A 27,774-nucleotide genomic window follows, 5' to 3' on the forward strand; every position below is an offset into this window, starting at 1 on the left:
TTCCACAATAATCAATCATAGAAATTTATGGCACAGAAGCTGAACATGATCTATCCAGCCTAATCCCACTTTCCAGCTCTTGGTCCATAGCCTTGTAATTATGTCACTTCAAGTGCATATCTAAGTACTTTTTAAATGTGATAAGGTTTTCTGCCTGTACCACCCTGACAAAAGGTCATTGATATGAATTGTTTCTCTCTCCATAGATGCTGCCAGATCTGCTGAATATTTCCAAGATTTTTTGTTTTTATCACTATGCCTAGTCTGTGCTCGGCACCAAATTTTGGCTAAACAAAATAAAAGCCCACATTTCAGCCTATAAATGCCACCCCTTCATAGTTTATACATGATTTCCTTTATTAATATGCAATCTTTGGTTCAATATTGATCACTTTGTCAAAGAACTCATAAGAAAAAGTTTCAATATTAAAGAAAGCACTCCCCTCCAAATCACATAATAGATTGAACAGGAGCAGACTGCAGCAGAGATCACGACCAGACAAAAACTATTATTGCCAGATTCTGCTTTGTGCTGCTAAATCAGTTTTCAATTGAGTTGGCTAATTCACCATAATTATATGATCAGAAAAATCTAAGCAAATATCAACCATTACAACTGTAGTTCATTTTTGATCTTCAAAATTATCCCCACCAGAAATGACATGGTTCTGACAGTCATTTTATTTCAGGTTATCAAACCAAAGTGTTGCAGAAGTTCACAAATCAGGATCACGACAGCACTTCTGATAGGTCTTCCTTTTTCCTCAACCGAGGATTCACCCCTAATGTGGTTGACAGGGCTCTCATCCGTGTCCGGCCCATTTCCCGCACCTCTACCCTCACCCCTTCCTCCCAGAAACACGACAGGGTTCCCCTTGTCCTCACTTTCCACCCCACCAGTCTCCACATCCAAAGGATCATCCTCTGCCATTTCCTCCACCTCCAGAGTGATGCCACTACCAAACGCATCTCCCCCTCCCCTCCCAGCAACATTCCAAAAGGATCGTTCCCTCCATGACTCCCTGGTCCACTCCTCCATTACTCCATCACCTCGTCCCCTTCCCACGGCACCTTCCCCTGCAATCGCAGGAAGTGTAACAACTGCCCATTTACCTCCTCTCTCCTCACTATCCAAGGCCCCAAACACTCTTTTCAGGTGAAGCAGCGACTTACTTTTACTTCTTTCAATTTAGTATACTGTATTCGCTGCTCGCAATGTGGTCTCCTCTACATTGGGGACATCAAACGCAGACTGGGTGACTGCTTTGCGGAACACCTCCGCTCAGTCCGAAAGCATGACCCGAGCTTCCAGTTACTAGCCATTTCAACACTCCCCCTGCTCTCATGCCCAGTTCTCTGTCGTGGGATTGCTGCAGTGTTCCAGTGAACATCAATACAAGCTTGAGAAACAGCATCTCATTTACCGATTAGGCATGCTACAGCCTGCCGGACTGAACATTGAGTTCAATCATTTCAGAGCATGATGGGCCTCCCCTTTCTATTTTTAGTTATTTTTTCTTTTTCTATGTGTTTATTTTATTTTAGTTTGTATAGTTTGTTTATACTGTGCCTACCCACTGTTTTCTCATGTTTGGCCAGGCTGTTCAGTTTTCTGTCAATTAGCACCCTCTCTATACTAACACTTTGTCTTTCACCACACAGCATTAACATACCGTTTGCCTTTGCTCCATGACTTTCTGGTCAATTATTCTCTGTGACCTTGTCCTATCAACACCTTCTCTTGTTTTATCTCTTGTCCGGCCCCCGCTTTACTTGCTTAAAACCTATTACATTTCTAGCCTCTGCCAGTTCTGATGAAGGGTCACTGACCTGAAACGTTAACTCTGTTTCTCTCTCCACAGATGCTGCCAGACCAACTGAGTATTTCCAGTATTTCTTGTTTTTATTTCAGTGAGGTTGATGTTCTATTCCCGATAGACAGGCGGTTTCCGCCGGGTACTCCAGTTTCCTCCCACAGCCAAAGTCTTGCAGATTGATAGGTAAATTTGCCATTGTAAATTGCCCCTAGTGTAGGTAGGTGGTAGGAGAATTGAGGGAAGGTGGGGATGTGGTAGGGAATATGGGATTAATGTAGGATTAGTATAAATGGGTGGTTCATGGTCAGTTCAGGTGGGCCGAAGGGCCTGTTTCAGTGCTGTATCTAAGACTCCATGAAGCGTTCTTATTTTGGATTAAAATGTTCCTATTTTAAGAATGCATCTCCCTTTGAACAACAAACACATCTGAGTGTAAAATGGGCTTGCAATTGTCTAATTTCTTCTGAGCATGAATTTCTTCACTCCTGACATTTACCTGATGTTGGTATGTTTCTAACTTTGCACTTTAAAAAAATCAGCTACCTTGTATGTTCCAAAATTTTCATAGCGCCACCATTAGGCAGAAATTAAGTTTCATTTTACACTTAACCTTTTTAACTCAAAATATACAACACATCATACAAGGGAAAACATCATAACAGATTCCTTTCCTTAGCAGATGGAAACACGAAAAACGAAACAGCACTATCTTCTAGTTATAGCACTGGCATTTTGTGTGTGCACAGGTCAGGAACATTGGAATTTAAACCAGGTAGTTAAACTCCATGTAGGTTTTCTGTTTAAATTGTGCTAAAAAGTAAAAGTTTGGCACTGTTGATTTGGTTGAGTCAACAAATAGCTGAGCCATATAGACCAGCGAGGTCCCAGGTTTGATCCGTAAGCAGTGCTGTATTAGCTGGTCTCAGCCAGGCTGCAGGGGTGCTATAATTACTCTCAATGCTGCTGAATTAAGAGAAGGGAAAATTGCAAAACTTTCTCTACATTTACAGACTTCAGGTTAGTTGGAAACAACAGACAGTTAGATATTTTTAAAATCATATTGCCTTTTAACATTACTGCAGTTCTTTAATGAGGATCTTACCCTTCATGAATAAATTCTTCCAGAGCTGCACATTCTGATACGAGCTGTGTTAAGTTGCTCTTCAGCACCACATAAGACAAAATGGGCAGAAGATCATCGGCACCACTACAAGAAGTCACAAAACACAATCAGAATAAATAACTGACATTAAACAGGTCAATCAGAAGAATTTTCACAAATATTAAACCTAATGGTTTGGAGTCAATTCTCTTGCATGCCTTTTAAATAAACCCTTCCCTACAACTTTTTAAGTGTTATTTATGAGGAACCCAGCAGTGGTCAAAGATATTTAGTTTAGTTATACAGCACTGAAACAGGCCCTTCGGCCCACCGAGTCTGTGCCGACCATCAACCACCCATTTATACTAATCCTACACTAATCCCATATTCCTACCATATACCCACCTGTCTCTATGTTTCCCTACCACCTACCTATACTAGGGGCAATTTTTTTTAAATGGCCAATTAACCTATCAACCTGCAAGTCTTTGGCATGTGGGAGGAAACTGGAGCACCCGGAGGAAACCCACGCAGACACAGGGAGAACTTGCAAACTCCACACAGGCAGTACCCAGAATTGAACCCGGGTCACTGGAGCTGTGAGGCTGCGGTGCTAACCACTGCGCCACTGTGCCGCCCCATATTTCTCCACATCCAACCCTGATCCCACCCTCTACCCCCCGCAACCACACACACACACACACACACACACCTGTTAATTTTATGTACAAAAGGAGTTAGTATCTTCAACTTGTTAGCAGACTAAGGGGTTGGGAGAAGAACAGAGAGAAATATACCAAAATGGTTGAGATTCCATACATAGCAGATCGAAATTGCTATCGAAATCCCCAGTTTAATCACTTTATTTTCTGATTGCAGGAAGGTATTCAGCAGTTCCAATTTTTTGGGGAATGCGAGATGAGTTGGACCATTTCTGTCCAAATTATAGCAGTTGCAAGTGACAATAGTTGTTACAGCTTGCCGTGCATTAAGATTGCACCGACACATTTATGAAACTAACACACCTCGAAGATTATTGTTGTACTTCTGTTCATTGTATCTATTTTTAAATCATAGGCTTCCTGAATTGCGAGACTGGTTTATCAAGAGAGTAACTGATCTGTACAGACCAGGAAGATTTCTGGTTCAATCCCTGACTGTATCCATCAAGGTCTTGCCCTTCCAATGACTGATAATACTGTCGGGGGCAGGGGTTGTTGTTAGAGTGCTATTATCAATACATTTGTAGACATTCCTTTCATAACAATGGATTTATCTCAACTGCCCGTGCTAAGTTAGCTGTTCTTAGCGAAATACAGGTTGCCTCAGAATGCAACTGAGTAAAGCTCTTCTGTGAATATACGGCCACACGACTGACATATGAGGAAATAAATATGAGGTACCCCATCTAATATAAAAGTACAAACTTTAGCTGCACAAGCTGTCAGAATATCACATACTCTTCATCCCACTGCTTTGAAAGCTCTTTGAAGAGGTGGTCAATGTCAGGCTGTTATCTTTCTGTGTTTTTGCTATCAAATATTTGGTCACACTCTGCAATTTCCACCATATTGTATGTTCTGATACCTGTGTAAGCAAAGTGTGCAGCGAAAGAAACATGAATGTTGCTAACCTCTGTTGTAATCTTTGCCTTTATGCATGGTTAGAGAGAAGATAGACACAGTCCTTAAACAGATGAGCTGTTTTCCAAACTTGTTTTGAGTTGCTATGTTTTTGAATTTAAATACATTTGTCATTGTTGATTCTTAACACTGCACAGAAATTTAGAATATTTCCTTAATGCCAATGTTGTCTATTGGTGGAATAGTTGAGATAAGTCCACCAGTGTGAGAAGATTGTTATAATTGTACCACTAACTGACTGCCACCCTCCCCATTTCCAAAACCGTTAGTCATTGGGAGTTGGGGGTGGGAGTGGCGGTGGGGAAGAGCTGGTAAAATGCGGTGGGGCCTCCTCAGCGTCAGGGGTCGTGGCGGGCCGCTCCTGCATGTATGTACAGGCCCCCCTGCCATCATCCACGACGTCGAGGAGGTGGTAAAATTCAGCCCATTAGGTCAGATAACCAACAGCTTGGTCCAAAAAGTAGGTTTTAAGGAGCACATAAAGGTGGAGAAGCAGACAGATTTAGGGAGGGAATTCAAGAGCTTAGGGCCTTGGCAGATGGAAGCACGGCCGCCAAGGGTGGAGCGATGAAAATCGGCAAATCTCAGGAGGCCAGAAATGGCACTGCAGAGTTTTCTCAGGGAACTATAAAGCTGGAGGACATCAGAAAGACAGGGATTGGCGAGGCCGAGGAGGGGTTTGAAAACAAGGATGATAATTTTAAAATCAAGGCATTGCTTAACCGGGAGCCTACGTGGGTCAGTGAGCACGTGGAAGATGTAAATGTGAGAAACTTAACATTACACGATGATAGGCTAAAATGCAGGAACATATACACAGGTTTGTGGGGAAAAATGTCAAGATCCCATAATGCTGTCAAGATTGGTTCAAGATTGCCTAATTTTCCAGACATCTCCTATGAGCCGACATTAGGGATAGTCTATAAGTCTATAACCCATGGTAGGCTCCTATGGCAACATGGTGATCTCTAACGAAAGCCAGATTAAGATTGAGTTAGTTAAGTTTATATAAAATTCATCAGAATATCAGTTCAACAGGGTATCACTTTTAAAAAAAAAAGCGAAATATCTTCCATTTTAGACTATCTGCATCAAATATTTAAGAGCTGGCCAAAAGCTTTCAAGCTTTTGAATGTCAGTCTTCTGTATTCCAAGAACATATCTACTGTAGGTAGAAATTAATGCTCTGCCCCTTTCAAAAGTCAAACTGTCAGTTTCATACTTAACTGTTTGTTAAATTTGACTGTTCATCAGAAATGCAGATGTGATCTTTGAGGAACAACCAAATATAGACAGACATTCAAATATAGCAAAGGGATCAAGTAAGTATTGGTTATTATAAGTATGGTTTCCTTCATTCTAACCTTTTGCAGAACTCGCTGAAATAGAAAGAATGGAGAGAAATCTTGCATTGTGTCTCCCAGCAAAATAAGAGACCAAAATGGAGGGCAATATGTAGAGAATAACGTGGATTTTCACAAATTTCTTCAAAATGACACATGACTTCTCAACATACAGAAACTGATACGTAGAAGAAAAAAAGAATGCTGTTTAACAAACCAGACTTATTCTGTGTTTAGACTGCCACAGATGTACTTAAAAATTTATGGAAGCTTGATCAAGGGCTGTTAAAGGTTAGATAGGACTCCCTTGCTGAAGAACTGTGCCAAGTAATCTAATAGCCATTTACTACAATTATTGTAGCAGCCAAAGTATTTAGACATACAAGCACAGATGCTTGATAAGCAAACATTGAGAAACAATGACAACAATAACTATGCGTGACAGAGGGTGAAGGTTTTACATTTCTATTTTAATTTGTGGTTAGCGAGTTACTCACGCACATTCTCATTCTCGTTGTATCAAGCAAGCAGAGGTTTGTTTGTTTGAGCAAGTACCGATTCAAGTTTTATACAATGAGAAATCAATTTATACATCTCAAATAATAACAACTCAAAATATCCATGGATAGTGTAGGGATGCACCAGTTCTGCACAAAAACTGGAGAACTTTTCCCAAGTGTTCTAATTTGATCAAACTTCCCAGTTTCAGCAAGTTTTCCTGCTAGCTATTTATAGATATCCATGCCAAGTGAAGAATGTACATGACAATATGCTACAACTATTCTGAGAGCTAATGGGGAAAAATACAATCACATTTTTGCTTATAACCACTAAACAGTAATCCTAGTTGAAAAATGAGCAAAGACATTGAGCGAGGACAAGATCGGGGCCAACTGTGATTATTTTCTTAATCAAACTGCCTGCTGGCACTGACTAGATGCATGATGAATAACTGTAGTGCCAATAATGGGCGAGGTACAAGAGGTTACTTGCACTTATGAAGCTGTATTCCAGCATGAATTAATGCAGGGAGGAGGTGAAAACACAGCACGCAAACAATAATTTGAAGTTTACATTTGATCTCATTGGCCTGTACTAGATTTGAATCAAGGTTTGTGAGGTTGAAAACAACTCAATTGGCTGGGATTTTACCATAGGCAGACGGGAGTCGACCACCGACTGTAAAGTCGGCGAACCCACTTCCGCCTTGCCTGGGGTTCCGACCTGTATTTTGCGGGTTGGTGGGCTTCAACTGGTGTGAGGCAGGACTTTCACCTGCTTGAAGTAGGAAGTCCCGCCTAACAGAGCTGCCAGCCAATCAGCGGGCTAGCAGCTCTTAGTCCCAGCAGTGCCACTGGGTGCAGTGGCCACTGTTAGGACAATAGCCCAGTGTGACGAAAAGATGGGGAACCTGGAGCAAAGGGAGTTTTGGTTGCCTCGTTGGGGGTAATTGGTTGAGCCCCAACGAGGCAAGGGTGGTGGGTGGGGGGGGGGGGGGGTGGGTGGTAAGGGGAGCGTGTTGGGTGTTGTTGGGGTGGCGAGGGCAGCCCTCCATTGGGCACAGGGATGGGCTTTTCTCAAAGCTCACTTGCCATGCTTAAAATCTGCGTGGAAGTGGGGCTGAAGAAAGGTCACTGACCTGAAACGTTAACTCGGCTTCTCTCTCCACAGATGCTGCCAGACCTGCTGAGTATTTCCAACATTTCTTGATGTTATAGGATATACTGTTCAGTACATCCATTTCACTGAATTGGGGGCATTTATTAGTCAGTTACAGACAATAATCTAGATAAATTATGTTCATTTCTCCAAACCTTTGTTTAGGATTAGCTTATCATAATGGAAGCTAGGTGCAAAGCTCGATGGTTATGTACAGTAATAATAATTCTCTGTAGAGTTAGCATCCCATTTACATTTAAACTAATATGATGTTAATACATTATAACTAGCTGGTGAGTGAGCACTACTTCCTAGTAGTCCCACTTCACAGAAAAGTCACCATTGCTTATGACAGTAAGCTCTCTTCTCTTCAAGTAAAATGGGTTTCGACATTCACCATAAAGTTTTGCATGAACTTTTGTTTACAATAGAAAAGCACTTAAGCACTCTGCTCACAGACCACAGGATGGCTGTTGCCAGACATAGTAAGTTCAGCAATCTCATCGAGAATTACAGATTGTTGGAAATAGAAATGCAGATTCACCAACATTCTTGCATTGGCAGCAGTCTTATATTTCACAGAAGACAGACTTGCATTTATATAACGTCTTTCACAATCAGTGGATGTCTCAAAGCCTTTTAAAGCCAAAGGAGAACTTTTTTTTTTGTACTGTAGTCACAGTTGTAAGTTAGGAAACCTGGCAGCCAATTTACACACAGAAAGCTCCCACAAACAGCCATGTGAAAATGACCAGATAATCTGTTTTTGTGATGTTGATTGAGGGTCAAATATTGGCCAGCACACCAGGGATAACTCCCCTGCTCCTCTTCTAAATAGTGCCATGGAATTTTTCATGACCACTTGAGAGGGCAGACAGGGCCTCAGTTTAACATTTCATCCAAAAGAAGACACCTCTGACAGTGCAGTCCTCCCTCGGTACTGCATGGGAGCATTAGCCTAGATTATTGTGCTTAGGTTCTGGAGTGGAGCTTGAACCCACAACCTCCTGACTCAAAGAGTTGAGAGTGCTATCAACTGAGCCACAGCTGACACTTGAGATGGAGATATCCATTCTTTTTTTTGAGAATCATAAATCACATGCTAATTGGCCTGGTGTTTGTGGTCAACGGCAAATTAAGGGCATTTGCTGCTGACCATGAAGTAGGTCTTGCTGAGAGATCTAGTGATCTCGGGTAAGAATTTCATCTTTATCGCTGTGCAGTGGTACTGCAACTGATTGCAGCATTCTTTACAGGGCATTCACAGTGTGGAGCTGCAGTGATGTCATCAGCTGTCCAAGCAGTCAATCATATCAAAGGATTTTCACAGACACTCAACCAGGAAAGGAAAAGCAATAAAATAAAATCACAATTTTTTTTTTTTACACAGCAAATTAAAAGATTGGGCCATGTACATGTGATGAAGGTAGAAGGTAAAATATTCTGAAAAAACATATTTTTAAAAATTCATTAAAAAAATTAGCTTAAAAAAATCTAATTCATCATTTAACAGCACTCAATGAATATAAAATTATATTTTCAGGGCCAGTTCTGTTGTACATCTTTATTAAAAGCGTCACTGTCAAAAACCCAGTTACACCTGATTGAACATGGTAGAAATTTTTTGTGGGGCTTCTAACAGCAATTCGGGAGCGAGAAAGTTGAAATTCCCACTGGTGGGGGATTGGCGGGAAGGGGGTGCTGCCGACAGCGCCGCCTGTATCAGAACCCTATGTGACAGACCACAACTTGAGGATTAACTTAATAATCTGCACGTGCCCACCACCCTGAAGTTGCAGTCAGTTTCAGAAGGGTAATGATGGCCAGTGTTGACAGTTCGCTGTCAAACAATGCCCCCTCCCCCCCCACACAACCTCCTTGCTCGTTCTCTGCAAAATCCGGCCCATTCTTGTCAGCATGAACAGAGCAGGCAGTGATGTTGCAAAGGCTTCCGTTCCTTTACCAACATACGAATTAGGAGCAGGAGTAGGCCACTCGGCCCCTTGAGCCTGCTCCATCATTCAACAAGATCATGGCTGATCTGATTGTAACCTCAACACATTTCTGCCTTCCCCCAAAAACCTATTCCCCCCCTTGCTTATCAAGAATCTAACTACCTCTGCCTTAAAAATATTCAAACACTCTGCTTACACTGCCTTTTGAGGAAGAGGGAGTTCCAAAGACTTACGACCCCCGGAGAGAAAAAAGTTCTCCTCATCTCGGTCTTAAATGAACGACCCCTTATTCCTAAACAGTGACCTCTAATTCTAGATTCTCCCACAAGAAGAAACATCCTTTCCACATCCACCCTGTCAAGACCCTTCAGGATCTTATATGTTTCAATCAAGTCGCCACTTACTCTTCTAAACTCCAGTGGATTCAAGCCTAGACTGTCCAGTCTTTTCTCATAAAACAACCCATCCATTCCAGGCATTAGTCTAGTAAACCTTCTTTGAACTGCTTCCAACACATTTACATCCTTCCTTAAATTGGGAAACCAATACTGTATACAATACTCCAGATGCAGTCTCACCAATGCCCTGTATTACTGAAGCATAAGCTCCCTACTTTTGTATTCAATTCTCCTTGTAATAAACACTAACATTCTATGAGCTTTTCTAATTACTTACTGAACCTGCATACTAACTTTTTGAGATTCATGCACTAGGACACCCAGATCCCTCTGCAATCTCTCACCATTTAGATAATATGCTTCTTTTTATTCTTCCTGTCAAAGTGGACAATTTCACATTTTCCCACATTATACTCCATTTGCCAGATCTTTGCCCTATCCCTATGCTCACTTACCCTATCTATATCCCTTTGTAGCCTCCTTATGTCTTCTTCACAACTTACTTTCCGACCTATCTTTGTGTCTTCAGCAAATTTAGCAACCATACCTTTGGTTCCTTCATCCAAGTCATTTATATAAATTGTAAAACGTTGAAGCCCCAGGACTGATCCTTGTGGCACACCACTTGTTGCATCTTGTCAACCAGAAAATGACCAATTTATGCCTACTCTGTTTCCTGTTAGCTATCCATGCCAATATATTATCACCTACACCATGAACTTTTACTAACTGCTTATCAAATGCCTTCTGGAAATCTAAGTACAGTGCATCCATTGGTTCCCCTTTATCCACAGCCAATGTTACTTCTTCAAAGAACTCCAATAAATTGGTTAAACATTATTTCCATTTCACAAAACCCTGTTGAATCTGCCTGATTACCTTGAATTTTTCCAAGTGCCCTGCCATAACATCTTTAATAATAGCTTCCAACATTATCTCTATGACAGATGTTAAGCTACCTGGCCTGTAGTTTCTTGCTTTCTGTCTCCCTCCCTCCCTGTTTGAATAAAGGAGTTACATTTGCTATTTTCCAATCTAATAGAACCTTCCTTGAATCTAGGGAATTATGGAAAATTAAAACCAACGCATCAATTATCTCACTAACCACTTCTTTTACGACCCTAGGATGAAGTCCATCAGGACCGAGGGACTTGTCAACCCGCAGTTCCAACAACTTGCTCAATACCACTTCCCTGGTGATAGTAATTTTCTTGAGTTCCTCCCTCCCTTTCATTTCCTGATTTACAGCTGTTTCTGGGATGTTATGTGTATCTATCCTCTATGGTGAAGACCGATGCAAAATACGTGTTCAATTCATCTGCCATCTCCTTATTTTCCCTTATTAATTCCCCAGTCTCACCTTCTATAGGACCAAGCTCACGTTGTTCACTCTTTTCATTTTTACTTTACTGTTTGCTTTTCTTTACTGTTCAAACATTCCTTGTGGTTTTATAATGCTTGCTACTCAGTTTTTATTTGTGTTTTTCAAATTGAGTAATTTGCTGGGAATGAAGATGCTTGACCATGCATTCGGAAACTGGGAAACTAAAACTGTTAAACTTTACACAGACTTGTACCTCTTACACTTTGGATATATACAGCAAGCAGATCATCATCCGGCAGAGAAAGAGCTAACAGTTTTTCACAAGAGTTTTGTTTTTTTATTTGAAAGCTTAGTGTTCTGTGTATTTTAAAAGACTAAGAAAAAGGATTTTCTGTAAACACTGAATGCTGAAACTTGGTGTTTGAACTGAGTGGGACAGCCTGCAAGACACCTGTTCCAAACAACAGCAAGTGAAATGACAGGTCACATGACTTTATTGTGAGAGGATCAGTATCATTTTTGCATTGTCGAGATCAGTAAGCTGGACAGGCTGGCGGCAAAACAAACTGGCTGGGACCTGTTTTTGCAGACCAGAGGAAAAAACTTCTTCCTGGAAAAGAAGGCTTGCCTCTCATCTAAAAAGAAATTCTACATTTGAGGTGGTGATTGTGGTCTGCCTGGAGAAAAAAAACACCCCTGGAGAAGGACCCAGGAAAAAAGGAGTTGCTGCTCTCTGTAGAGAAAAGCTCCTTTCTGAGAGGAAGCCCTGCATTTAAAAGGTAATATATTCCATTTCCTCCAGTCTCTGAAAAACGTCTGCCTCAGGTGTGATTCCTGTTGCCTCTTATGTTTTGGGAGAGCCTGAAAGCTCAAGAAAGCTTCTATTGCTAGTCTGCTATTTAAAATCCCAAATAGACCTGTTGCTACACCTTTTGCTGAAAGATCGGTGTGACGCCTGCTGCAGACAAATTGCTGAAAACCTACCCATCACAGACTGTTCATCAACCTCGCCTGGCGATAACTTCGAGTGGCATCCGACTATTCGACTCTGGGACACCTCACCGACCCTTCTCTGTTCCAAGGAGAACAACCCCAGCCTATCCAATCTTTCCTCATAGCATCATTTTTCCAGTCCTGGCAACATCCTCATAAATCTCCTCTGTACCCTCTCTAGTGCAATTACATCCTTTCTGTAATGAGGTGACCAGAACTGCAGACAGTACTCAAGTTGTGGCCTAACCAATGAGTTATACAATTTCAGCATAACCTCCCTGCTCTTGTATTCTATACATTGACTAATGAAGGAAAGGATTCCATATGCCTTCTTAACCACCTTATCAACCTGTCCTGCTACCTTCAGGGATCTGTGGACATTCACTCCAAGGTCCCTTACTTCCTCTACACTTCTCAGTACTTTTCCATTAATCGTGTATTCCTTTGCCTTGTTTGACCTCCCCAAATGCATCACCTCTCACTTCTCCAAGTCGAATTCCATTTGCCACTTTTCTGCCCATCTGATCAGACCATCAATATCTTCCTGCAACCTACAGCTATCCTCCTCACTATCTACCACATGGCCAATCTTTGTGTCGTCCGCAAACTTCTTGATTATGCCCCCTACATTTACGTCCAAATCGTTAATATACATCACAAAAAGCAGGGGACCCAGTACTGAGCCCTGTGGAATGCCACTGGAAACAGCCCTCCAGTTGTGGAAACAGCCCTCCAGTTGCTAAAACAGCTGTCAACAATTACCCTTTGTTTCCTACCACTGAGCCAATTTTGTATCCACCTTGCTGCATTTCCCTGGATCCCATGGAATTTTATTTTTCTAACCAGTCTGCCATGTGGGATCTTGTCAAAAGCCTTGCTAAAATCCATGTCAACCACATCAACAGCATTACCAAAAAATTATCTTCAAAAAATTCGATCAAGTTGGGCAAACAAGATCTTCCCTTAACGAATCCATGCTGACTATCCTTGATTTATCTGTGCCTTTCTAAGTGATAGTTTATTCCATCTCTCAGAATAGATTCCAATAATTTGTCCTCTTCTGAGGTTAGACCGACTGGCCTGTAATTATTCAGTCTATCCTTTGCTCCCTTTTTAAACAGAGGTACAATGTTAGCATTCTCCAGTCCTCCAGCACCACACCTGTATCCAGTGAGGACTGGAAAATGGTCACACCCTCTGCTATTTCCTCTCTCGCTTTTTTTTTTAAAACAGCTTAGGATACATTTCATCTGGCCCTGGTGATTTATCAACCTTCAAGGATGCTAATCCCATTAATACTTCCTCTTTCCCTATGTTTATCACATCCAATACTTCACACTTTTACTCCTTAACTGCAATATCTGTATCGTCCTCCTCTATTGTGAAGACAGACGCAATGTATTCATTAAGAACCATACCAATATCTTCTGCTCCTACACATAGATTACCTTTTTGGTGTTTTATGAGCCCTACTCTCTCCTTAGTTATCCTCTTACTCTTAATGTCTAGATAAAACATCTTTGGGTTCCCTTGATTTTGCTTGCCAATATTCTTTCATGCCCTCTCTTTGCTTTCCTAATTTACTTTTTGATTTCACCCCTCCACTTTCTAAATTCCTCTCGGCTTTATGCAGTATTAATTTCTCAGTGTCAGACATAAGCTTTCCTTTTCTGCCTTATCTTACCCTGCAGGCTCCTTGACATCCATGGGGTTCTAGATTTGGCCGCCTCACCCTTTTTCTTTGTGGGAACACGTTTACCCTGAACCCCTTGAATCTCCCCTTTGAATGCCTCCCACTGTTCTGACACTGATTTACCTTCAAGTAGCTGTTTCCAGTCCACTTTCGATAAGTCACTCCTCAATTTAGTAAAATTGGCCTTGCCCCAGTGGAGAACTCTTAACTCCTGTTATATCTCTGCCCTTTTCCATAAAACTGACTGAATTATGATCACTGCCACCAAACTGCTCTCCCACTGCCACTCCTTCCAGTTGCCCAGTTTAGCAGTAACTACCTCAAAAGACTTGCAATGAGTATTTGCTGCTGAATAAAAGTTCACTGTTTCAATCTTGCTTCTTCTTTTGTGTGCCTTCCTGGGGGATGGGGGAGCCAGGAGGCATCTTGCCACTCTCATTACAGCCCAAATGCATAGCAGCTGCTCTCTGTCCACAATGCCCACTGAGGCCATGGCTTCCTCAGGTGATCTGCAAAGTAGAGGCCTGCTCAGGTCTGGAAAAAGGAACCCGACCGAACCACAACGGGCCCGACCCGACCTGAACCCACTCCGACTCAACCCGACCATCCATTTACTTACCTTTGGACTTGGGACCTCCAGGAAGCTGCAGCGCATGCGTGATGACGTCACAGTGATGTCACTCGCTCACTGCGCAGACTTAGTTTCGACCCAGACTCCCAGCTCAGGTAAGTTTTTTAATTTCAATACTCACCGGCAGAGCACTTACCATGTGTGTCTGGCCTGACCTGACCCAACCCGAGCCCGAAAGCCGGACCCGACCCAAACCATGTCGTCGGGTCCCGTCAGGTTCGGGTCGGGTAGAAGACCTCTACCGCGAAGCACAGCACCAGCAACATCCACGTTGGGATCCTTCGTGTTGTACATTTCCACCTGAATCTGCCAGGTTAAGGGTCAGTCCTTCCCATAGGGCTAAGTGCTGCAATGTGTACCAGTCCAGTGACAGTTGAGTACTGCAAAACCTGCCCAAGAACCGGAAGCGTGATTCAGCACTCGGATTGCCCTCTCCACCACTTGACACATGCACACATGTGCATGATTATACCTTTTTTGTGCTTCACTATTGGTACTGTGGTAGGGTGTCCTTGGAGTGCTTCAGCGGGTAGCCCCTGTTACGTGGTATTCATCCAGATCCTTGGGTGCAATCTACTGAAGGTGATGCAGGACTAAGGCATCATGAGTACTTCCCTGGTTATCTGCATCGATATTCAGGACCCACAGTCAAGCATCACAAAGGATCATTTAATGAATGAAATCACTTTGGGGAAGCCATAAATCCTATGGAATGTGACTGACCTTTCTCCTTGCTGCGTTGGGAGCATGTCAAAGTTGATGAATGCAAAAGCTCTATGGAATAGGGCATCTGTGACCTGGGAAATGAAGGCCCTTGCAGTGATGTTGCATGTCAAAGATGTCTGACTGAAATGACCCACAAGTGTAAAACTTGAGTGCTGTGGTTCCTTTCAACAAGGCACTGTGGAATTTGAGTGTGGCTGAAGGTCCTCCTTTAACTTCAACATTGTTCGCAAAATCAGAACAAGATTTGGCAAGTTGTTTCCTTGGATACTGCTTTCCATGCCATTTGAAGTTGCTTCTCAATTCCTATTGTGGCTCAGTCCTTCCTACACAACATCCTGGCAAAAGGTCTCTTTTGGTACTTTATGACCAACAACGCATTTCATACTTGCATGAGTTGTTTCCACATGTCCTATTCTGCTCTAACCATTTTTCTAGGTAGTTAAGCGTAGTCTGCACACACACAACTCCTCTGATATCATCGCAAAAGATAGTCTGTCTGGGGTGGGCAAAAGCTCCTTCTGATCAGCACAAAGGCATGACTTTTTCATTGTTCCCTGCATCGGATTCCCATTATGTGCAAAGCCTGCAGCACTGGGCCTATGAATGGAAAAGGCATTTTCCTCCCTCACAGGCTTTCTCTTTAAGCGGTTCCAGTACATGAAAAAAAATCTGATAAAGTCATACAGATGCAAACATTTGAATGTCAATATAAAAGTGAAAAAACATGAAAAAAAATCAGATACCTGATTTCCCAATCTTTTTGTGTAAATTTCTTCTCTATGAACATTTCCTTCCAGTGGAATCATGTCTTCATTCAATATTCACAAATGGCAAACAGGCTCCTTGCTTCTCCTCAGATAAGCTAACATTTTTTGGTGATTTTAATTCGTAAGAAGTGGACATTTATCCCAAGTTCAAGCCACTATGTTTATCTCAGTGTTAATTTCATCATTTGAGGCTTCAACAATGCAAAATCATTGACAGTTGCTTCTGGATTTCCACATTTAACTTCTGTATGTGCAGGCGTCAGAAGTTGCTGTCAGTTTCACAGAGTAATGATGCCAAACGCTGGCAGTTTCACTGTCATTACAGCCGCAAAGTCCAGGCCTTTGTCTCCTGGTTTTGTTATTGGATTAGTAATTCAGAGACTTGGACTAATAAGCCAATAAGTGAAAGGTCAAATTCCACCATGCCAGTTTGAGAAATTGAATTCAATTTTTTAAACATCTGGGAATAAATCATTGGTATCAGTAGTTCAGTGATCATGAAATGATCCAATGGTGATAAAACCCCAACTTGTTCACCCTTAGGGAAGGAAACCTAATTTCTGTAGCTTGCCTGGCCTATTTATGATTCTGGTCCTGGACCAATGGTTTACTCTTAACTTCCCTTAGGCTTGTTAGCCCAATTCACTCAGTTGTACCAAACCACCAAAAAGAAAAACAGCAGTTCAAGAATGCTGCCTACCATCTTCTCCAGACAACTAGGGATGGGTGATGCCCATATGCCAAAAATGGATTTTAAAAAAGGAAGCTACATTGACATTTAATTAGGACAGATTTTAAGTACCTTGAAAATGAAAAAAAGTGTCTCTTTTCCATTAAACTGAATTGCAATTTTTTCCGAAATAATAGTGGTAATGACTGCAAACAATAACTTGACTTGGTAGCTGGAGATATATTGTTTGTAGATCTGCCCAGTCAAAGGCATTTGGATTTAAAAATCTAGTTTATTTTGACATAAATCATTCTGAAAATAAACATAGGTCCATATATTTGAATAGGCTAGCAATTTGTCTCACTCTTGATCACAAACCTCCACATGGAAATTTTCCTGAAATTGTGTTTGGGATGTCAGTGACAAGCTACTAAAAATCGCTCACCTGGAATTCGCTCAATATTGGCAGTGCTGGGAAATATTAGTGGTATGAACTGGTGGGTTTTCCAAGGTTTGGGGTTAAAACACATATCCGGTGCAGAAGTAGGTGTGGTGCCTTTACCGTGCCTCTAACTTGCAGCATACCTGATGTGAGCAAAACTGATATACAGATTACATGTTGTCACACTCACGCGAGGAGCAATTATGAACTATTAAAAAAATGAACTGATGAATTAACCTTCCAAAAAATGGACACAATTTTGCTACCAGATGAAATGGAGCAAGAGGTCAGGTAACCTCTCTTGTACTGCGGTAATACGTAGTGACTGCTGAAGACTGAAACCATCATGATGTCTGGATCAGCCTTGAAGAAAGCATTAGAAATGCTAATGGACCCTGTTAATGGCTACCTTTTCAACCAGTTGGACTAACAATGCCCTTTGCAGACACAGCGGGGGAGAAATAGCCCGCCTGCCAGAGGCCAATCAATGCCCTTAAGATAGCTGCCGGCCTTTCCGCGGACTGGTTGGAGGAGGGGCCATGGCATTCAGACACAGGGTGCCCGATTGAGGGCCGCCCGCGCCTTCCAACCCAACCCCGGGGCCCAAGACACCACCCCCCCTCCACCATCCCCCCTCCCCCCCCCCGAATGCCCACTCCAGCCTCACCAGGGAAGGACCGATCTCCCTCATGAGGCATGCCCAACTTACCTTCACTCATGGCTCCATCTGGTCGGTTGGGCTGCAGGCCCAGCAGTGGCCACCACTACCAGTGGCACTGCTGGGACTATGAGCTGCCAGCCCACTGACTGGCCGGCAGCTCAATGAGGCAGGTCTTCCTCCCTCAAGTGGGTGGAAGTCCCACCCGTAAAATACGGGACAGATCCCCAGGCTGGGCGGAAGTGGGTTCTTACGTCAGTGGCGAATTCCCGTCCGCCTACGGTAAACTCAAGCCCAGTGTTTCGAGGCCCAAACTCTGGATAATAGGTGTGACCAAACACCACTTTAAGAAGATGAGCAACATTCAAACACCATTGTCTAACAATGGCCACACATTCAGAGGCATTGTATGAAAACACCACAGTGCAGCAACCTGACAGGAACCAAGTATGATAAGGTCTTCTTTAAATAAGAGACTTCTCTGTGCAGAAAGCCCGAGACCAGAGTACAGACAGGAAAGCCAGCAGCCAGGAGGCTGAGAAAGGTGTATTTCAGCCAAGAAGGAGACCCTGCTGAACACTATCTTTTAAAATCCAACCTCAAGGCAACGGACTGTAACTGAGATTTAACCAAAGAAGTCAACGGCAAAGCATTTGTCCACTGGAAACTCGACAAAGCTTGACTCCAGTGAACCAGGAGAAAAGGAAACAGGCCTGCACCGTTTAAATTTTCCTCCCCAGAAAGCAAACAAGGTTTCACAAAAAACTCTTTTTAAAAAACACCAGACCTAATGCATGCTATCTTTTAACCTCAATCATTTCTTGTGTGTGTGCGAAGTTGCGAATTTTCGGGTTTTTGTATAATAAACATTTATCTTTCTTTAAACTTATGAGAAAACTTGTCATTTATGTTTACTGACCATTAAGACACTCAAGGGGTTAAAACATAATTCTAATAAAACACTGTCTGTGGTCAGTTGAGTGGTGAAAAGGGAAACCACCCCTATCATGTCCTTCCTGTCTGTAATAATGTCAATAATGGAGCACAGTGTTACTTGATTTGCTACTGGACTTGCCCTCTGGAACAGGCATATTTTCCTAGAATTCTTTGGTTTTCTTGTGTGGCCAAAAAAGTGAAAACACACCAAGATGATGATGGACTGATGAAAAAAGTGATAGCTGTTACTGAAACTGATGTAACCTAAACAGCATCGTAAAATGCATCCAATAATAAATATTTATTGCATTCGAAGATACTAGTTTGTTGACAGTTACATCCTCAGAGAATGTATATATCCCACCCGTCCCTTGTCACATATAACACATAGCTCGATTTAAATACTTGCAGAACCTTTTAATAGGGTATTAACAGGTCATCAGAATGCAAATTTCTTTCTTCATCTTCCTGGTTTCTGTCAATTACTCGCTTCTTATATTTCTTCTCGGTATCTAGTCATATTTTTCTGAATGGACAAGAGCAACAACACATTTCACCTCGAAATACTGAAGGAAAAGAACAAAGATCATAGGTCCGAAACGTTAACTGATTCTCTCTCCACAAATGCTGCCAGACCTGCTGAACATTTCCAGCACTTTCTGTTTTTAAACTTCAGATTTCCGACATTTGTAGTAATTTGCTTCTGTAATTTTTTTTTTAGTTATACAGCACTGTAACAGGCCCTTCGGCCCACCGAGTCTGTGCTGACCATCAACCACCCATTTATACTAATCCTACACTAATCCCATATTCCTATCACATCCTCACCTGTCCCTATATATTTCCCTACCACATACCTATACTAGGGGCAATTTATAATGGCCAATTAACCTATCAACCTGCAAGTCTTTGGCATGTGGGAGGAAACCGGAGCACCCTGAGGAAACCCACGCAGACACAGGGAGAACTTGCAAACTCCGCACAGGCAGTACCCAGAATCGAACCCGGGTCCCTGGAGCTGTGAGGCTGCGGTGCTAACCACTAATACGGAACCTAAAAATGCTTTGCAAAGAACTTATTAAAAAATCCTCCCCATTTTTACCACATTGTGATGCATCTTAGTTCGAGGTTGTGATGACAGTGATTGGAATGACATCTGCTGGAGTGTTGCATGTTTAGCAATTTCCAGTAGCTGTTGTGAAGGCTTCAGTTCATAGTAGGCTGGACCATTTGTTTTCATTCCAAGCCAAGCCATGTCCTGTACACTGCAACCAGTGTAGTGGGCCCAAGGCTGGTCTCACCACCCGGCACAGGGCCACTGCTCTGCCAGGGCTGCAAAGGAAACCTGTGCAATGAGTGCCAGCTCCAGAGCCACTCCAAGTGCAAGTTCCCACTGGCCAGCTGCCCACACAGCCTGGGCCCGGCCCCAACCCCAGTCTCGAAGAGCAGGAGCTGCCAGTGGGAGGCCAAGCATGTAATGCTGAAGGACAAGAGACTGGCCAAGGCTGCCAGCAGCTTCCTGTTGGTGGTCAAGGAGGAGAAGATCCAGGTAAAGGAAAGGATTAGTGAGGGTACATCCTGCACTATCCCAGTGCTTTTCAAACTTATTTGATTGAGGGACCCCTTTTCAAATAGATCATTAAACACAGATAGTCCATCTAAATTATACGATATAATATTCATAATATCAAAATGCTGCATTTAAAGAGGGATTTGATAATGCTTTTAAGAAAACAGGTATTTGCTTGCAGATATCTAGATGAAGTTGTGGATAAAGATATTCCACTATTTTCTGAACACTGATCAATCTGCCCTCAAATAAAGGTGGCGCTGGAACACAAAACTGGCATTAGTTGGTCAGCGACGTGTGCTCAGTCCAGAGCACAGCATGGGCAGGAGGAGAGCAGAACTCCGGGAGGGGGTGGGGGAGCGTGGCTGGGAAAGGGCAGAGCTCCAACAGGAAGGTGGTAGGGGTGGGATAAAGAGGACAGAGCTCCAGCAGGGGGCAGGAGGGAGGGCAGAGCTCGAGCAAGTGGGGGGGGCGGGGGGTGGGTGGAAAGGAGGGCAAAGCTCCAGTGTGGGGGGAGGTCAGAGCAGAGCACAGAGAGCAATTAAGAAACAGAGGAAAAGCAGGAGCAGGGGGAGGAGCAAAGCATGCCTCTGGCTGCTGTTCACCTGCCTATGCCTGACCAAGGCGCTCTGCGTAGTTGTCCACCCATAAGGCCAATCCAGTGTCACGAACGTCCTGGAAAGTCTCTGCGGATCCCAGTTTGAGAACCACTACAGTAGTAAATTCACTCTCCACCGTCAAGTCTCACTGTGTCCTCGGCTTCTTTGCTTTTTCTCCTCCATCATTTCTCTATTGGCTGAAGCAGCTGCCTCCTCATAGGATGAAACCTAACCCATGTATCACTAGCAGCAGCCAATCACAGGAGGAATAACAAAGATTGATATTTTAGCAGACCAATCAATACAATAGAAAAAAAGTCACGAGTTTTGAGAGATCACGAGTGAGGTTAAGTTTTCCTTACAAATTGCATCTCTCCAAATAACCTTGAGAGAGTTGGCAATTCTATAATCCTATCATAAGAGATCTGGACACAGCAGATAGGGAGAAACCATTCCCATTGGCGAAAGGATCCAGAACCAGAGGACACTGATTTAAGGTGATTGACAAAAGAAGCAAAGGCGACAGAAGGGAAAATGTTTTTTATGCAGCAAGTGGTTCAGATTTGAAATGCAGTGCCTGAGATTGTGGTGGAGACAGATTCAATCGAGGCCTTCAATAGAGATCTGGATAATTATCTGAGGAGAAAAAATTTGCAGGGCTACAGGGGAAAGGCAGGGTTGTGGGACTAGGTGAGTTGTTCTTGTCGAGAGCTGGCACAATGGGCCGAGTAGCCTCCTTCTATGTTAAAGCCATTCTATCATTCTACACAAAATCTCTCTTTGCTCGAACAACATATTACAAGTTGAAGCTGTGAAAGCTTTAACATCTTCAAATTAAAGTTGCAGTGATACTGCTACTTCTGTGCCAGTGAGATGAAGTTTTACATGAAAACAGAAGCGTACTTTAGGAGTCATAAGTGAATTAAAGTCAACTTATGCAAGAACCTTCCAAGAAATCAATCTCGGATCATTTGGGTTTCACCACAGGTGGAAAATAATTCTACTCTGGAGTGTAGCCAGATGTTGAAAAGAGCTAGGGGAGTTGGTTGACTCTAAAGCACTCTATAAAATTCATGTTATGAGAAAGTGGGCACTGCAACCTGCTCTCATATGAAGAAATAACCACGGGGAATGGAGCACAGGTAAGCACAATGTGCAGACTAAAAGAGGCAGCCATGGGTAGCATCATGCTTTAATGTGCGTTTTGTCAATGCATTTCACTCGAAAACTACCGACCAAATGCATACATCTGGAGCCTACGGGATAGATCATCTGGCAGTAATCTGGTGCAACAGATCAACTGCCCATTGTTAAACCCTTTGATTCAGCGGAATAATAATCATATGGATTCCACAACACTTTGTCAGGGGGATAGAGGAGGGGGCGGGGTGGAATTATCATCGGGTCCACAAGATTACCAACCAGGTTGGAAAGATGATGATACCTTCCCTGTTTGTCTACACTATTGGTTATAAATTACTCAAACCAAACTGTTAATCCATCCAGCAGTGGATCTTCAACTTACTAGGGATGAGTTTATCCACCCATAACTGACACCTGCAGTGAATGTGGAAATCCCAGAAAATACAACATACATGGAAACCATTTACACGCCTGTGCTAACTGTTTGGCTGGACTTATTTATTCCACTACAATTTCCCTACTCGTTTTCAGTATCATTTATTATTTTCCCTTTTGAAATACTTCAGAATGTTACCTAAAATTGAATTGGATAAGTATTGACTATAAGTATGGTAAAGCATTCCATGTTATAATAACCCTTTGTGCAAAAACAGTTCAGAATTTTTAAATACAGTTTTCAATCTCCCTTAACATTCTCAAATGCAATTAGTTCTACATGTCTCTAATGGAGATTATGATTACATTGCAATAGTTCTGAACAATCTTAGGGAATCCACAAAAAAAAACTACTCTAGGACTGGCATTAACTTTCTGGCTGGAGAGCAAAATTCCATGCCAATATTTCTTAGTACTTTGTGGTTTGCATTGTGTAATTCAAATATTTGTCTGAGTGATCAAGATTTCAGCTGATGCAATAACTGGTGTTGAATTAAAGATCAGCCACTTCAAGCTAAAACCTTTTAGTTAATCTACATGCTGGACCTCTGAAAACCAGAAATGTAATACAGATTACTCTGAGCACAATGCCTTTTATGACATTCTTCTTAGTTTCAAGGGAGCTTAGCTACACACAAATACCTGAATGTCTTTGAAGGTATTAGCAAGCACTAAAAAAAAATTAAGCACTTTATGATCAAATTAAAAAATCAATTGTTATTTTTTGATTACGGTAACTTTAAAAAACATGCATACCACTGGCTTAACAAAAATGCATTCCCATTAGTTTAACTTTTAAGTATATTTATAAACTGATAAACTTTATTACAAGGGAAATTCGAGGCTTCTTTGGTTGAACATTTGTTTTCCAACAACATGCTCAGCTCAGACACTACAACTGATAGTAATGAAGTTTCACAAATGCCAGGACTAGTTTTATCATTGTAAATAGCATCGTTCTACAAAACACCACTTAACATGCAATTTAATTCCCACTTAGTATTCCCTTCCGTATTCTCTCGCCTTTGATTCTCTTACTTTAATTTTACTGCCCCTGTTATAACTTATTCTAATTTACCTGTACTGTTTTCCTTTAAAACGTAACTTGCCAGGAGTTTATTCAGCTGTTTATTCCACCAAGTGGGTCACACAATTTGTTTGGAGCTGGTAGCCACAACTAAAGTTGACTTCTGGCTGAAAAGTAACTACAAAGATTCAGCCAAATGAAGTAATTTTAATTCTTTAAAAAGTTTCCATTTTTGGTGAAATGTTCTCTGACATAAAGCCATATGGAGAGGCTAATTTACCAGGCATATGTAAAACATATACTCCTTCCTTCCTTTTGGCCTTTGTCTACAGAAACAATGGGTAAGCGCTTAGAGGTGGTCAATGGTTCGTGGAGCAGCGCCTGGAGTGGCTATAAAGGCCAATTCTAGAGTGAGAGACTCTTCCACAGACATTGCAGGTAAAGTTGGCTGTCGGGGCTGTTACACAATTGGCTCTCTCCTTACACTGGTGTCTCTTTTCCTGCCCACTGCTGAGTCTCTTCGATTCGCTTCTCTTCAGCCCTGCCTTTATAGCTGTCCGCCAGCTCTGGCGATTGCTGGCAACTGGCTCCCACGACTTGTGGTCAATGTTGCAAGACTTCATGTCGCGTTTGCAAACGTCTTTAAAGAGGAGATATGGACGGCCGGTGGGTCTGATACCAGTGACGAGCTCGCTGCACAATACGTCCTGCCATCTTCCATGCAGTTCACATGGCCAAGCCATCTCAAGCGCCGCTGGCTCAGTAAGGCGTACATGCTGGGGATGTTGGCTGCTTCAAGGACCTCTGCGTTGGAGATACGGTCCTGCCACCTGATGCCAAGGATTGTCCGGAGACAGCGAAAATGGAATGCATTGAGACGTCGCTCTTGGCTGACGTACATTGTCCAGGCCTCGCTGCCGTACAGCAAGATATTGAGGACACAGGCTTGAAACACTGGGACTTTTGTGTTCCATGTCAGTGCGCCATTTTCTCACACCCTCTTGGCATAAAAAAAACACATTCCTACTCTGCACAAGTTTACACTTGTGTTTCTTCCAGGCACCATAGTTATGCAGGTAAAAGGCTGCAAATGGAGTGGGGGAGGGGTCAGGATGCGGGGGTGGTGAGGACTGCGACCTCTACTGGTTGGCGAATGAAATACAGTAGTACAAGTGTGACATGAGAAAAAAAATGGGGTGGGGTTAATTGAAATATGCAAGATAAGAAAAAGTTGAAAAATTGAAAAGCTGGAAATTCATCAGCATTTGACTAAAAAAGAGACATTAACGTTTGGGTCATAAAGATCTCCACCCAAAAAGTTAAACAGGCAAGATCTTTTTGGGACTTTAATTTTAAAGCCTCACCATACATATCTGAATTTAACTACAGTAAAACTTGAATTTGGTTTCAGGCCACTTCCACCACCATATACCATGGCACCATTTTATTAACAGTTTAATGAACTTAGCTAGGGTATCAATGGTTGGTCTCAATGCCCCTGCTTGAGAAGAAAGTAAACAAACTGCCAAGGTTGCCGATCCAGATTGCTATGCAGCAACCTGTCAGAAATGGGCCATGCACTAGTATCAGGCAGGGACAGGAGAGAGTTCTGCTGTCACTGCCTCTTTTGGCTGACGGATCTGCCAACACTCATCATCATAGCTTACATCGGGCAAGAAGTTACAGGAGGGTGGCCAGCAGCTGCGGAACTGTAATTTAGCAATAAACAAATGCCTTCAGAAGACATCAGGCAACAATAAAAAGGGAAGGACGAAAAATAGTAAACAAGTGAATTGTAAATACACTCATTATTATTTTATTAAGATTTATTAGGTTTGAAATAAAATATTAGAGTTCCACATGATCTGAAAGAAATATATGCCCTAACCAGTAATTACCTGACATAGTTAGCATTCTGCTTACAGAAAGAATGCTAACTTTGTGAGCAATCAAACACATATCTTTCAACCAGTCATTAAAATACCTGTGTGGGGCCCAGGAAACGGCATTTAAAAGAAAGCCAAGAAACTGCATTTAAAAGAAAACCAAGTCTTAAAGGTATATTGTTACAAAGATTTCTGGCAAAAATTCTAATGGGGGTATCTTTTGTGTGTGTTATATTGTTCTACCCAACATCAAGCACAACAATTATGTAAGTAATAATGAGCAGACTGGCACATTAGGAGGTAGCAAAGTGAGGAGTACACCTAACTAATTTTCAGAGAGAAATTTTAGCTTAGTATGTTTATTGCAATAATAAATAATTACAGTTTAGCAAGCACAATGCATTGCACAACACAGTGAAGTATTGTTCCTGTACTTTTTGCAAAACGTCAGCATATACAAGATCTGAGAGAAGAGAATTTATACAGATCTGAAAGAGAATTTGGGACATCAATGTAAGTGAAAGAAACCAGAAGCTACAACATTACTTAAGAAGAAGAAATATCCCTGGTTTACTTCTTGTTCTGGATGAGTTCTTGGATAGGAGAAGTTAATATACATGAAATTGATTTCATGCTTCGTGAAAAATTTGAAGTTTTCTTCCTGGCATGAATAGTGACTCCATCCCTGCTGGAACACTCAGCTGATGTCTATGATGAGGAAGTATCGTTGTGTGTCCCCGAGTTACTGCATTGAAATGGACAATTCCAAGCCTGATGCACTGTTCCAAGGGGCCTGCTGCTGGTCAGCATTTGGGGCCACTACTGTCTCCTTTTGACTACTGTACACCTCGGATCAATATCACTACAAGACCATTCTATGCCTAACTGACAGATTGCTATACAGCCCCTGTACAAACGTAATTCACTTTGGTACAAATCTCTGCACAGTAAAAAGGAAACAAGTTCAGACACCTAAAGGAAGACTTCTACCTCAGTGAGTGGTAATGGATTTGCTAAAATTTTCGGCAGGGTATCTACATCTACTTTAATACTGAATTAAACAACAGAGTGTTTCCTGACAACGCAGAGCATGCGCAGAGCGATCGCCGATATCATCAGTGCGTCCAACCATTTGCCTACTTGCCAGCAGGATCTGCGTATGCATGCGTCAACGTCACCGCGTAATGACGTCTGACTGCTGCTCCACCCCCTCAATGGCCGTGATTGCTGTCTCCATCTCAACAGTACCCCACTCCTTCCCGCAATTGGCGCCTCAATCGCCACTTCTCTCCCCCGCTCCCTTTCACAATCGACGTCTTAATCGCCACTTCTCTTCCTTGTTCTCTTCCGTTGTTCTCTCCTGCGCCTGCCTGCTCGCCGCTCCTGACTCTGCGCCGCTCGCTTCCCACCTCACCGCTAGCACTGTGCTAGCGTTTCCCCTCCAGGTGGCGACGCGGGGACTGAGCGGCATGATGGGGCGGCAAGAAGGTGGGCACGGGGAAGAGAAGTGGCATTCGCAGGAGGGAGAGGGAAACTGAATGTAGTGATTGAGGTGGCAATCGCTGGAGGGAGTAGGGAAGAGAAGCTGCGATCGCGAGAGGCAGTGGGGTTGGGGAGTGGTGGGGAGGGCAGTGTGGAGGCAGCGATCACGGCCATTGAGGGGGGAGGGGGCTTGGGTTCAATTTGTTTTTGTGTCAAATTGAGCAGCTGCCTGAGACGTCGTAGACAGTGATGTTTCTGTCAATGAGACTGCATTTGCCAATACTGAGCCACCTAGTAGTTGGGTTGTCAGCAAACGCAGCCTTAAAACAAAGATTTGAAGGAGATACCAAATGTACTTATTACAAAAGGGAGAAAGAAATAGAAAGATTCACTGAGAGGGTAAAATGCACTAAAATCTAAAGAGGGAGGAGGCTTTTGAGCATATAACAGTTGTGCAAAATGATCTGTCTCAGTGTTATACAAATCTACATAATAACCCATATAAGAAGGAACATGTAGCAAGTGGACAAGTTATAAAGAGAACACAAAACTTCCCTCCATATAGAATTACTGAGAATATTATTGAGTACAATTGTCAGTTTCAGATTATATCTTCATACATCTTGACAGTTGAACTAATGGCAGATTAAGGTTTGCTCTTTCTGCTATTAAGCGGACTACTCTATTTCACTGCAGAACCACTATTGGTAAGAGGGTGTAATTACAGTGTGATAAGTTTACATTGACAGTTTCCATGATGATAAGTTTACATCGATAGTTAGCATGATGAAAGCAGGCATAGGCATTTCTAATTGAAAGTGCGGAAGGCACAAGATTTTTATTATTATTAATGCCGATCGCCCAGGGCATCACAG

At 42.5% G+C, this 27,774-nt stretch overlaps 1 protein-coding gene across 6 annotated transcripts in view; it reads right to left on the bottom strand.

Moving 5' to 3' along the window:
* Window positions 1-27,774, bottom strand: part of vps9d1 (VPS9 domain containing 1) — a 112,399-nt gene that overhangs the window by 20,955 nt on the left and 63,670 nt on the right. For 3 of the 6 annotated variants that reach the window (XR_010976659.1, XR_010976660.1, XM_068049192.1), the window contains one exon: window positions 2,920-3,024. Coding sequence is in view for 4 of the 6 variants with exons in the window: in XM_068049192.1 (XP_067905293.1) it covers window positions 2,920-3,024 (105 nt within the window). In the remaining 2 variants the exon portion in view is untranslated. Of the gene's footprint in view, window positions 1-2,919; window positions 3,025-23,582; window positions 23,710-27,774 lie in introns of those variants that run through there. The other 3 variants (XM_068049195.1, XM_068049193.1, XM_068049194.1) reach the window with 3 other exon arrangements.

The sequence above is a fragment of the Heterodontus francisci genome, chromosome 17 (genome assembly GCF_036365525.1).
Source record: "Heterodontus francisci isolate sHetFra1 chromosome 17, sHetFra1.hap1, whole genome shotgun sequence".
NCBI lineage: Eukaryota > Metazoa > Chordata > Chondrichthyes > Heterodontiformes > Heterodontidae > Heterodontus > Heterodontus francisci.